At 39.9% G+C, this 13,545-nt stretch overlaps 1 protein-coding gene across 3 annotated transcripts; it reads right to left on the bottom strand.

Annotated features, from left to right (window-relative positions):
- Window positions 1–2,156: 2,156 nt before the first annotated feature.
- On the bottom strand, window positions 2,157–13,175 carry pop4 (POP4 homolog, ribonuclease P/MRP subunit). Of its 3 annotated transcripts, none has more exons than XM_055010909.1 (7): window positions 13,028–13,175; window positions 10,723–10,781; window positions 6,784–7,013; window positions 6,535–6,612; window positions 6,367–6,425; window positions 4,407–4,508; window positions 2,157–4,066 (listed from the first exon to the last, which is right to left on the bottom strand). In XM_055010909.1, exons 1-7 carry the CDS (start codon window positions 13,140–13,142, stop codon window positions 3,930–3,932), a joined length of 780 nt encoding a protein of 259 aa, XP_054866884.1. In that variant the 5' UTR covers window positions 13,143–13,175; the 3' UTR covers window positions 2,157–3,929. The 3 variants fall into 3 exon arrangements, with proteins under 3 accessions (XP_054866884.1, XP_023150987.2, XP_023150988.1); XM_023295219.3 differs by having other exon boundaries at window positions 6,367–6,428; window positions 13,028–13,163; XM_023295220.3 differs by having other exon boundaries at window positions 6,367–6,428; window positions 10,723–10,778; window positions 13,028–13,125.
- Between the last annotated feature and the right edge of the window lie 370 nt (window positions 13,176–13,545).

Raw genomic sequence — 13,545 nt, 5'->3', positions numbered from 1 at the left:
GGCACTCTGTCTTGACACAGCTGATTTGCTGAGGACTCTGAAGAGAGTCAATACACAGAAGGCCCCAGGCCATGACAACATACCTGGGTGGGTGCTCAGTGAATGTGCAGGTGAGCTGGCTTATGTTCTATCCAACATTTTACCACCTCACTGGATCATGTTTCAAAACTGCCACCATAATCCCTTTGCCAAAAAAACCTCAAATCACATCACTCAATGACTAATGGCTTGTCGCAGTCACTGCTATTTTAAGTGCTTTGAGAGGCTGGTAAAGGAGCACATCACCACAAGACTCCCTCCCATGTTTGACCCCTTCCAGTTTGCCTCTGGGCCAAACCGGTCCACCTCCGCTCTTCACCTGAGCCTTGCACACCTGGCGGAGAAGAACACTCATGTACAGATGCTCTTCCTGGACATCAGTTCACCATTTAATACTATCATTCCACAGAATCTGGAAGACAAATTGCCGCCCCTGGGCTTCAGCACACCCCTGTGTAACTGGCTGCTAGACTTCCTCACTGAAAGACCACAGACAGTGAGGGTCGGACGTAACATCTCCAGCGTCATTGCCCTCAGCACAGGCTCCACTCACGGCTGTGTCTGGAGCCCTCTGCTGTTCACTTTTTTGACACAACTGCATCCACAGGACTGTCACCTACCATATTGTGAAGTTTGTCGGTGATAACAGTGGTGGGTCTCATCAGGGACGACAAAAACCTGGCCTACAGAGTGGAGGTGGAGCGGCTGGTGCAGAGACAATAATTTGATCCTGAATGTGGACAAAAGAGATCATTGTGGACTTCAGGAAGAACCAGCCCAGCCACGCTCCACCTCTCATCAACAAAACGACTGTGGAGGTGGTCAGCAGCATCAAATTCCTGGGGGTGCACATCACAGATGATCTCACCTGGTCTGTGAACATAGCGTCATTGGTCAAGAGGGCACCGCAGCATCTGCACTTCCTGCACAGGATGAAGAGAGCACACCTACTCCCGCCCATCCTCACTATATTCTACAGAAGCACCATAGAGAGTGTCCTGACCAGCTGCATCTCTGTGTAATGTGGAGGTTACAGAGCCTCTGACTGAAAGAATGTGAGGAGAGTGGTGAGGACAGCAGAGAAAATCATTGGGACTTCTCTTCCCACCATTCAGGACATTGCATTTAAGCGCTGCATGTCCCAAGCCAGAAACTTTTTCTGGACTGGAGTCTGTATCTGGACTGGTGAAGGCAGTGTACACCCTGGACTGGTCACAAGTCTATTGCAGGTCTATGGGAACATTCAGTAAGGGGAAAATAAGCCTGAAATATTGTTAAATTTCAACATGACCATACCATGGAAACAAACTTTGAAAGTTTGCACATATTATATGGGCCGCAATGCACTCCACTTGTTATGGTCCTATAATGAATCTATATCACCACCTTGGCTTGCGTACATACCACACACCAACAGCTGAGTCACTAATGGCTCCACAGTTCTGCTGAAAGGTGCTATTTTTTAGTTTTCTACAGAATCTGGCTAAGACAAAGTTATTTTGTGGAAAATATTTAAATGGCATGTAGAATAAAGTGATTTCCATTAAATATAATAAATATTAGTTTCTGGCAAATAAATTATGTTAATTTGGCAAAAACTCAGAATTTTTGTCTTGTGACTGACCTATCTACCAAATGATCCACTTAATTTGGCAATTTGGTTCAATTTCACAAGCCACACCCACATATGATTACTACCAGCCTTGTTGAACCTAAAAATCACTAAATAGAAACTGTCTGGTATTGTGAAGTAGCTAAAGGGTCTCAAAAAGCAGCACATGATGCCATATTCTAAAGAGAGTAGATCAGTAATCTGATCTTAGTGAAACCTCTAATGAACTCAAACAGTTGTCTTATAAAGAATACAACTGTAGATGTGTGATGTCAAAGCACAGACAGCTCAAGCTCAGCGGTTCAACAACTTCTCTCTTCAAGGAAAATATGTCAGACAGTTTGGGGATCAAGAATGTTTGAGAAGTGCAGCAGGAAGTGAAGGATTATTTTCAGTTACCAAAAGGTCACTGACCACTATTTTTAAAATTTTGTGATGAAAACAGGAAGAAGTAAGTCCTGCATCATAATTTTGAATGACCAAGACACAGACATGCGTGGCTATAAAAAAAAATTTTCTTTCCTCTATTGTTCATGAGACAAACAAAATCAGCTAAAGAAATACATTTCAAATACCACAATTCTCACTAAATACTACTTTAAAGACATTTTCAATATCCAGCAAAGAGGTAAATGAGATGATATAATAAAGTCTTCTCTCACAACAACACAACATTTGAAAAACTGGAATTACATTTCAGAACTTATAAATGAGCAAAAATAAAATAGAATTCAAGAGATGTTAGCAAATCATTGTGCATCCTGAATATGGTAAGAAAAATTGAAGCTATGGTTAGCTGATTTACTGCAGCATTAAGGATTGCAAGCACCTGTACAACAAACAATACATATATCCAAATGGCCCAGATTGTCTAAAATAAGCAGACATTATTCATGCAGCTGTACATTAAAAACATGAGTGATATGAAGCTGATCCTACAAGCCTGACAATGTAGATTCCAATAGCACTTGAAGTCTCCAGTCTTAATGTGAATATTGTAACATACACTACCATTCAAAAGTTTGGGGTCATCCAGACAATTTCACGCTTTCCATGAAAACTCACTTTTATTCATGTTCTTACATAATTGCACAAGGGTTTCCTTTTCATCAATCAGCCTTCCAACACAATCATCTAACACAATGTATCGTTAGAACACAGGAGTGATGGTTGATGGAAATGTTCCTCTGTACCCCTATGTAGATATTCCATTAAAAATCAGCCGTTCCCAGCTAGAATAGTCATTTACCACATTAACAATGTCTAGACTGTATTTCTGATTCATTTAATGTTATCTTCATTGTTATCTTTCAAAAGTAAGGACATTCCAAGTGACCCTAAACTTTTGAACAGCAGTGTATTTCATTTATTTATTTTTTTAAGAACTTAAAATAGATACTTCTTCCATTTTCACATCCATTTGTGTTCTTCGTTGGAGTCTCTATTTGTTTTTTGTACCAAGTGTCCCACACTTGATTACGTATTTTTTAAACTATACGAAATTGTTGTTCTCAGGTTATCTGGCTCAACCAGGAAGTCAGTGACAGTAAAAGCAAGTAAACACTGGATCAGTTTGCAGAAAGTATTTAGGTTTGATACCCAGCTCCACCGAACACAAGGTAGATTTTTAGCTCTCTAGTGTTTAGAAGAGACAGAACTGAACATAGACTGGTGCATCAGCTTTCTCACAGAGAGTATAGATACTGCAACAACAGAACATAATCAACACCAGTATTTGTTTAACAATCTTCATGTAACAGCACCACCTGTCATGGGTGGGGAGCCTCAGACAATTCCACAGATTTTTAACAAGGCTCTGATATGCAGTACACATCTGAGGTGAAACCATCATATCTCATTTATCCAACAGTTGGGTCTCTGGTATAAGTCAAGCTTCCAGAACACTGGATACTACACTTCAAACCTCAAAAGCATCTCTTTACTACCTACCTGCCTGAGGAAACCCATCTCATTCAAACTCTACATCTAAAGGCTTGTAAGGCAGTCTTCTTGTTGGAAAGTTCCCCATTAAAATAAAGTGACACTATGTGTGAAGGTCATATATATGCAACAAAGTCAAAAAACAAAATAAAGCAAAAAACCCTGCAGTGCTTTTTATGTGGTTCTGCTTCCTTTACACATGACCATTTTTTTATCTTCTACACACTGGTCATTATTGTTGCAGCTGCTTCAATGTCCACTAGGAGCAGTAGGTGTACGGGAATGTAAAGTCTCTTGGTATGGCACACGGCAGTCTTTGGTGACACTCAGTGCCAGGTCACAGGTCAATGGTTCCTCTCACTTTAAACTTCTTGGCAGAGCGTTCGCTGGCTCGCTGCTCAAACTTACTTCCAAAGATGTGTGAGACAAAGCCGTTGATCTCCACTGCAAACACACTGTTCCTTTTTGGGATCACTGTTACACAGTGCAAATGAAGAAACAACAAGAACAAATGTGTTAATCTGGTGAAAAGTGGCAGCTTTCAAGATTTATGAATCAACAGTCAATAAACTAGCATAGATTCTGATACCTAGACACATGTCTAAATAAATAAGCTTAATTTTACCAAAATGCTTATTATTGAGCTTTTAAACGCAAAATTGTAAAACTGCAAATGTCATGGTTATCCTATGATATTTTGCAATCACTCGTTAAAACAACAGACTATCTTCTAAAACCATAACCCAACAATTGTGTTTTAAAATATCACCGATTTACTTATAAGGTAAGATTCAGACAGTGAGACATGTCTAACCTTTCAGTTTGTCCTCTTTGGTGATGATTTTGAAAACATGTTTAAACTCTTGCACGAGAATCCCTGTAGTCCCCACATATGATGGACATTTGGACCGGACCACTGTGACAGTGAAAAGAACACAACCTATTAGTACAGCAGTGTCTGAGCTTCCTCTTCTCACAGAAATGCAATTAGATGATGCTCTTTAATGCTCTAAACCCCAAAGACTCCAACCTCCAGAACATAGCATAACATTTGACAGGAGTGCAGCCTCACTGTGCACAACACTGCCCTCTGAACAAAAAGGCAATGAATTGTAGAAGAGTAGCTCCATGGTATAATTTACAACTGTGTATCTGAAATCAGACTTCAAGAAGACTGGAAATGCAGTGGCGTCCTACAAATTCGGAAGAATTTCACTAAGCTTAGGAAAGTGGTTTAATCGCATATCGAAAAGAGCTCCGAAGCACAAGAATTGCTCATTATTTATCTCTAACTGAGGTAAACAAGAACAAGCCCAGGTCTATTTCCAGCTCTGTAGCCAGGATGACAAAGAGTCACAGCTCTGTGGAGCCTTCTGTTCCTTTGAAACCCAGTAGTGAAGACTTCATGACCTTCTTTACAAGTAAAGCTTTAACTGTCAGACAAAAAATCTTGAACATGTCTTTAGGTGCAGCAGCTCTGGAATCATCCACAGGACCAGAGTTCTATTTGGACAGTTTTTCTGCTCAGAGCTCACGTTGATAGTCACTTCTTCTAACCCAGCAGCATGTTCTTTAGACCTAATCCCAACCAGACTGTTTAAAGACATCTTTCCTTTAATAAACACTCCAGCATTAGACAATATCATTCTCTCTATATTAACAGGCTACATGTTAAGAACATAAACGCCGAAATGATTTGTAATTTTCTTTATTTAAATTCAGGTAAAACAAAGGGAATCCACAGGAAACTTTGGATGTGTTGTGAATAGGCGATATACAACTAAAACTGAAATGAATTTAATAATTTTGAGGGTGGCATGGTTGTGCAGTGGTTAGCACTGTTTCCTAAGAGCTCGAATGTCCTGAATTCAAATCTTAGCCAGGGTGGAGTTTGCATGTTCTCCCTGTGCCTGTGTGGGTTCTCATCTGGTGCTACAGCTTCCTCCCACAGTCCAAAAACATGCTGAGGTTCATTGATAACTCTAAATTGTCTGTAGGTATGAATGCGAGTGTGATTGTTTGTCTCTATATGTAGTCCTGTGATAGACTGAAGACCTGTCCAGGTTGTCCCCTGCCATCACCCTAAGTCAACTACCCAGAGTTTACAAATTTGAACAAGTACAACAATTAGCTGCAACTTCAACCACCGGATAGTAGGACAGCATTGACTATGGCCAAAATTACAATGATCAACTATCTATTGATTTTAGGGACAAAATGTTTTAATTTTATCATCACATGTAAATAAACAGAGCGCTGCTTTCACTTCCATGTTGTGCTACATTCCAGGTAATGTACAAATCTGCACCAATATAAGACTAAAAATAATCTTCATCTGAATTAAGAATGTCTTCAAGAAGTAGAATTTAAATAAAACTGTGCCCAAAACACCTTCTTTTCCAAACATCTGCTTGTCAACAGATGCCACAATTTACTGATGTTCCGGAAACACCCCACATGCAGGCTACAGTAGATGCTAGCTAATCAGCCTCCAGTCTCCACTCAGTTACTACTGCACAGCTGCTAAGACAGCTGTGTATCCACAAAATACTTTGAAAAGAATGAAATAAGGCAATCCAATGTCAAACTTACACAAGATAAAAACAAAATGCTCTGTTTTCTCTACAAGGAGCAATTTACACATTAAGAACAAGTAAATCATGATCAGTTATTTATGGGAAGCCAAAATCATGATTGTGTCTACTTATTGATAAATGTGCAAGCCTACTAGATAGTGTTACTAATTAGTCACCATTAGAGAGAAAACAAACTACCTGTAAGGATAGCACCGTGAAGGTCTGCCTTCAGAAGTTTCTGCTGCACAAACTGAGGACTGCTGTAAGAAAAAAAAAACATGAAGCTGAATACACAGTAAAAGTAGAAGGGACATCTGAAATAGCAACACAAATGAGTTTACTGTGTGGAGCTCCAAACTGATCTACCTTGTTGGTTTCAATCCACTGCACAGCTCAATAATATACTGTCTCCAGAGTTCTTGCAGAGGCAGGAAAAGCTCATATCTGCAATGATGACAGAGAAAGTGATGCTATGGAGAGAGGAGGATCTAAAAATATATGGAAAGTGATTTACAGTTTTTACAAAAAAACATGCTGATGCAGCCATGTGCAAATTTACAAACACTTTTCTTCCTCTATACAATTAGGGTCCCAGTTTTCAGTCTCCTGACCAACCTCTGGTGTTCAGGCTTAAGCTGGAAGATCTTCATCGCCTTCTTCTGCCGTGCATTTAGTCCTTTGGCTTTCTTGCTGTTCCTCTTGGTCTTCTCCTTCTTGGGCCTGATGTAGCCCAGAATCACAGCCTTACGTGTCAGCATGCTCTTCAGATCGTGGCGTGCTGGGTGCTGAATGCTGTTCTTCAGAAACGCCTTGGTAAATGCTGCTGCTTTAGACTGTGCCTGAGGCTGGAAATGTCACCATAAACATACAGAAGGGATGTCAGGTGTCTTTTTTCCTATAACACACATAAAATAATGGCTGGTATGCACAGTATGGTCAAGCTTTTTATATAAAACTGTTGGTTTCGGTACAGCGTGTCTGATGGGATGTTTAAATAATCATAATAAAGAGAGATTATACTGTATAAGTTAACAATGCAAATCTGCACTGAAGCAAGACATTTTACAGTTCAAGAAACCTGACATTTAGTTATTGGACTAAATGTGTCACTGGGCTAAATTTTGTTGATTGCAGCTGTGCCAACATACAGTCACGGAAAAAATGAGAAAACCACCCTTGTCTTCAATTTCCTGTTCATTTTAATGCCTGGTACAACTTAAGGTACATTTTTTTGGACAAATATAATAAAAATAGCTCAAAACAGTTTATTTAAGAGCTGATATCTAGCCATTTTCCATGGTTTTCTTGATAATAACCAAAATCACTTAAGTTCTTACATCAATAGCTATGGCATTGTATGGCCAAAAACAGTGCTTTTAGGCATTCCATATTTTATTTTCTGTCAGTTTTAGACACATGAGACATACAGGAGTTAGTACTTGATTGCATAACCATTGTTTTTGATGACTGCAGCCATGCGTCTTGTCATGCTCTCCACCAGCTTCTGACATTGTTCTGCTGTCACAGCAACCCATTCCTGTTGCACAAATTCAAACAAATTTGCCCTGTTTTTGGGCTTGTGGTTCTCCATTTTGTATTTGATGATTTTCCAAAGATTTTCAGTTGGATTCAGATCTGGTGATGGAGCAGGCCAAGGCATGGTTCCAATGTTCTGGTTCTCCATCCAGGCTTTAACTGACCTTTCCGTGTGGAAAGGGGCATCGTCTTGTTGGAAAATCCAGTCACTGGAGGCAGGAAAGAGTTTTCCAGCTGATGGAAGAAGACTGTTTTCAAGAGTGGCCCTGTACATGACCTTGTTCATTCGCCCTTCCCACAATTGCATTTGCTCTGATCCACCCATACTGCAACAACCCCAGATCATCTCTGATCCACCCCATGTTTTACTGTAGGGGCAAGACAGTCTGGTTTGTAGGCTTCTCCAGGCTTCCTCCTAATCAATAAGTTGGCTGGACTGGGCATCAACTGAAAATTGGATTCATCACTGAAGAGAACCTTAGCCCAATCATCAACAGTCCAATCCTTGTGATCCCCAGCAAAGAGTAACCAGGCTTTCCTCTGCCTTTCATTGATGAAGGGCTTCTTCTGTGCCCTGTGTGACTTCAGACCAGCTTTAAGAAGTCGGTTTCGAACTGTCCTTGCCAAACAAGTCATATTTCTCAACAATGCCCACTCATTTTTAAGGTCCCTCGAAGTCTGACGACGATTCCTTACACAGAAACAGATGAGTGCACAGTCATCCCGTGGGGTAGAAAGACATTTCCTGCCGCGACCAGCTAGCAATTTGGTAGTACCATGTTCGGCTTGATTTTTCTTGGTGTAATGAATGGCTGTCTTGGAGACCTTCAGTTTTTTCGCTACTTGTCTCTCACTCATGCCAATTTCCAGCAGTGCCAAGATGGCTGCCTTTGTGGCTTCACATAATTCTTTTGTTTTAGGCATTATGTGAGAGCTGACAACTTCTAAGTTGTGCTAGGGTTTGAATGTAAGCAGGAAACCACTCTAGGCTTTTGCATGTGCAGTGCTGCTTATGACATGAAATGGCCTCTTTTATACCCTGGGAATACAATTAAGCTTAAGCATGTCAAATCGGACATAAAGTATTATGTAATCATTTGCATTTTTTGTCGTGTTCATTGTATTCTTCAGGTAATGTACCTTTAGACCACGTACTTTACCTGAAGAATACCAGGCATTAAAATGAACAAGAAACTGAAGAAAACAAGGGTGGTCTAATAATTTTGTCCATAACTGTACATGCAGATACCAACATACAGTGCTCTGAAAAAGTATTTGCTGATATCTTCTATTTTTGCACATTTCATACACTTACATTATTCAGATCATCAAATTAGTATTTATATTTACTCCACATTAGACAGAGGTAACCCACAAAACACAAAATGATTTACTGAAAACCAGTATCACCCCTTTGAATAAGCAACTGCCCCCCTAAACCTTATTAATGGTTTGACCCTTGGCAGCAACAACTGCAGTGAAACATTTGTGATAGTTTGGAATCAGTATTTTACATCTCTATGGAGGAATGTTGACAAACTCTTCCCTGCAGAATAGATTTAATTCAGTCACATTAGATGTTTTAGATCATGAACTGATCTTAACAAACTCTTGCCACAGCATTTCAATTAGATTCAAATCTGGACTTTGTCTCGGCCACTCCAGAACCTCACTTTTGTTCTTTTTGACCCACTCAGAGGAGGACTTGCTTGTGTGCTTTGGCTCATTGTCATGCTGCATGAACAATTTGTATTGAGCTTTAGGTCCTGAACTGATGGTAGATATTCTCCAGGAGAATTTTCTGATTGAGAGCAAAATTCATGGCTCTATCAATTATGACAATTTGTCCAGGTCCTCAAACCATCACACTACCACCACCTTATTTTACTGTTGGTATCATGTTCTTCTTGTGGAATGCAGTATCAGCTTTACAACAGATGTAACGGACCCATGTTTTCCAAAAGTTCCACCTCTGACTCATCAGTCCTCAGGATGTTATCCCAAAAGTCTTGGAGCTCATCTAGATATTTTTTGCAAATGCCAGATGAACTTTTATGTTCTTTTTGGTCAAAAGTGGTTTGAGCCTTGTGATTCTGCCATGATGCCATTTTCTTCCTTATTGTGGAATCATGTAGACAGACCTTAACTAAGGCCAGTGAGGTCTGCAGTTCTTTTGATGTTTTTCTGGGGTCTTTTGTGACCTCCTGGATGAGATGTTGACATGCTGTTGGATACATTTTGGCCACACCTGGGAAGATTCATCACTGTTCCATGTTTCTCCATTTGTGGATAATGTCTCTCACTGTGGTTCTCTGGAGTCTCTGAGCCTTAGCAATGATTTTGTAACCCTTTCCAGACTAAAAAAAAAGTCAATGACTTTGCTTCACATCTGATTTTGAATCTCTTTAAAATCATGTGCTGTTTTTTGAGACCCTATAGCTACTTCACAATACCAGACATGTTCTATTTAGTGATGTTTAGATTCAACAATCTTGGTGTGACAAATATGCAAAAATAGAAGATATCTATATGATAATGCATTGATAAAATATTGCTCAGCTTTAAAATGTGTACTCAGTCTTCTATTTGTCTGTTTCTAAGTCATATCTTTAGAGCTGCAACACTGATTTCCATCAATTAACCTGCTGATTATTTTCTAAATAAATTTATTGATTGTTTTATGGATAAAATGTCAGAATAGTGACAAAGGAAGTCGATTTTACAGGATCAAATGTTTTGTTATATCCGATCAACAGTCCAAACATTTTACGACCACTTGTACAGATATTTAAATGTTCATGTGTGAGAATGTGTAATAAGCTGCTTGTTTCCATCCTTTTTGCAAGAAAAATGACTTGAACGATTAATTGGTTATGAAAATAGTTTCACACAATTTGCTGTTGAATAATCAGTTAATTAGCTAATCATTTAATCTCTCCATTTCACGTCACTTTTGTACATGCATATTAAACAGTCCACTGTTAGACTGCACAATTACATCGAGAAGCATCTATTTACCTCAACACCAAGAACCTTCTCCAGCACATGAGGGACTGGGGCTTGGACAAGTACTTCTGCTGTAAGGACACAAATAAATAGTATTACACAAAACCTAAATAAATCACAGTGGCTCTGAATGGGAACACAGAAGTAGTCATGAGGCCATTACAGAGCCTGGCAGTCAGCTACAAAGCTGTGTAGAAAACACACTAAACAATACTGACATTGAAGCTTTACTGTCAACATCTTGAACTAACAAAGGCCTACAAATGTCCGGTGTAGACAATGTAACATGGACTAAATCTGCACATTTGAGAAGCTGGGAGCTGACAATGAAATTGACAAGTATAATTTTTGACTCAATGACTAATTGAGCCCTAAGGTCACTGTAAATGGGTCATTCCAGAATTAAAGGACATTTTACGTCCCACCCATAAAATTTCAAATAATCCATGTAAAAATACTAAAACATACAGTTCTTGTGTAAATGTACATGTCCTGAGACACAAATCTTTAAAAACTAGAAGAAAAGAATGTTCGAAAATATTTTAAAAAACACCAAATAAGTCTGGAGTTCCCCCTAAAATGCCATTTTTCTTTTATCCCACCTCCCTGATGACCAAACTGAATATCAAATAAAACTGTTCAAATTGAATTTCAATTATTTTTTTTATTGATGGCTCTTGTAGGGCTGGACCCGAATATCCGAATATTCGGTCCCCACGGTGGTATCCGGATATTAATTTTGAGATCCGAATCCGAATATTCCTAACTCAGAAAACACACCTGAAGATACAGATTCTCAGGCAGGATGGGTACAGCTGCCGCCAGGTAGCCAGGAAGTGTAGATGCAGTCCTTCAGCAGTTGGATACACTCTGCAGAAATACAGATGAACCATCAGCTTGGAAGACAAACCAAGATCTGGGCATCCCAGTGTTTCTTCAGCAAGAAATGACCACATCCTGATCTGCATGTGCAGCGAAACCGTCAAGTGACATCAAAGGAACTTCAGCAGCAGTGGTCAAGCCAAACTGGTGTCCAGTGTTCCACCCATACAGTATGTGGCTGACTTCTAGATCATGGCATAAGGTCCTACAAGGCTGTCAAGAAGCCCCTGATCAATGAGAGACAGAGGTTAGCCCGCTGTTGTTGGGCCCAAGCACACAAGAACTGGACAGCCAGGAACTGGAAGAAGATTCTGTGGTCAGATGAGTCCAGTTCCCTGCTAATGTGAGGGCACACAGAAGGCCGGGCGAATCATTATCTCCATCATGTACAGTACCTACTGTCAAGCAAGGTGGACACAGTATCATTGTTTAGGGATGCATGAGTGTTGCTGCTGTTGATCATCTCACTGTCTGTGATAGCACATTGACCTCTGCCAAGTACTGTGCCATTCTCCAAACCCACATGCTCCCTTCTGCATGTGCACTGTTCCGTCAAACTGGATGTTTCAACAAGATAATGGCCTGACCATATCCAAGGCCAGTACAACTTGGCTGCAGGAGCACAGTAACCAGGTCTTCGAGTGGCCAGCCCAATCCCCAGACATGAGCCTCATTGAAAATCCGTGGTTGTTAACAAAAAGTCTGTTTCAAAGCGTAAACCGAAGAATTAAATGCAATAATTCCAGAAGAATGAGACAAGATTAAAGTACCCCTCAACAGTGTGAAAGGCCCCTAGGGAACATGCCAGCCAGGAACAGAGCTCTGCTGTGTGCTAATGGCAGGACTAATACTAATTTGATGATGTGACGGTTTATTTATTTTTGTTCAGTTTTGAACAAATTCTGTTTTTTGTTGACTGATATCGACAATGTTAAGAACCGACATTGAAAATGTCAATAATTTAGTTTTGTTAGTTTTTCTTGTAAACACTCAAGAAAAAAAAATTATTTGTGTCTTTATAATGCAGCCACACCTTTTGAAACACAAAAAAGATGTTTCCACAAATATTTCATGATAATATTTGAGATTGTGTAACATTGTAAGGGTATCGGAAACCATTTTTTCCCCACCACTGTATGGTAACTAAGAGCTGTGTAATAAGGGTGGAGGTTAGCTGTGCGTCCACCTTTTCAGCATGTGTTTAAGAAGCACATAACAGACCACACAGGGAACATGTCTGGATTTTAAATCAGATTTGTCAGTCACACTCGTCAAAAGCCTCTTGCAACAGCAGCACTTTCGGTCGAACTTTAAAAACGACGTTCTCGTGCATTCTTTAACATCCGACTCTCAGACAGCCTAACGCACCGCTGACCAACCACAGTCCACACGGACTTTAAAATATAACTTTTCTTCTTTCATCAAACAAACTCACCGTCCATGAGACCGTGTCTTTCCCAAGAGGACAGAAAAACTTCACGCATGTGTTTGCAGTACAACCAGACATCTGTTCGGCTTCCTCTTTCGTCTTCTTTGGTGCTTAGTGGCATTTCTCAAACCAGGGTCTGGGTGCATTACCGCCATCAGCTGGCGTGGAAGGATCATTACACAGCAAATCAATAAAAGAAAGTAAACTTAAAAAAAAAAACTGCATCAGGTTCTTTTAAAAATCTGATAATGTCACAGTATAACGTGGCTGCTGTTTCCCCCAAAATAACTGGTAATGGAAATTCCTCCGTTTCCTTGGGGGTTTTAAAGCTTTCTTAATGGTGATGTACTGCCACCTTCCGGACCTACTATAGTCAATTACACTGTACAGTACACAAGAGAAGTGAGTACACTTCTGTGTGGCATCATTTAAGTGTCAAATGGTTCAAAACTATATCACCAGACACTAACTAAATTACCTCTGAGTTAAAAGGAATATACTGCTCTCAAGTAAATCAAACACTA

Source organism: Amphiprion ocellaris, chromosome 1 (assembly GCF_022539595.1).
Source record: "Amphiprion ocellaris isolate individual 3 ecotype Okinawa chromosome 1, ASM2253959v1, whole genome shotgun sequence".
Taxonomy (NCBI): domain Eukaryota; kingdom Metazoa; phylum Chordata; class Actinopteri; family Pomacentridae; genus Amphiprion; species Amphiprion ocellaris.
Note: the sequence above shows the minus strand (reverse complement) of the source record. Positions and strands in the feature narration are given on the sequence as shown.

Excerpts from the sequence above, each read along its gene's own strand:
- pop4 (XM_023295219.3), bottom strand. The coding sequence starts at position 13,142 with ATGCCACTAAGCACCAAAGAAGACGAAAGAGGAAGCCGAACAGATGTC. Across the intron at positions 6,613-6,783 it reads CTTAAGCCTGAACACCAGAG|ATATGAGCTTTTCCTGCCTC; the intron begins GTTGGTCAGGAG and ends TCATCATTGCAG. Across the intron at positions 4,509-6,366 it reads TCACGGTGCTATCCTTACAG|TGGTCCGGTCCAAATGTCCA; the intron begins GTAGTTTGTTTT and ends TCACTGTCACAG.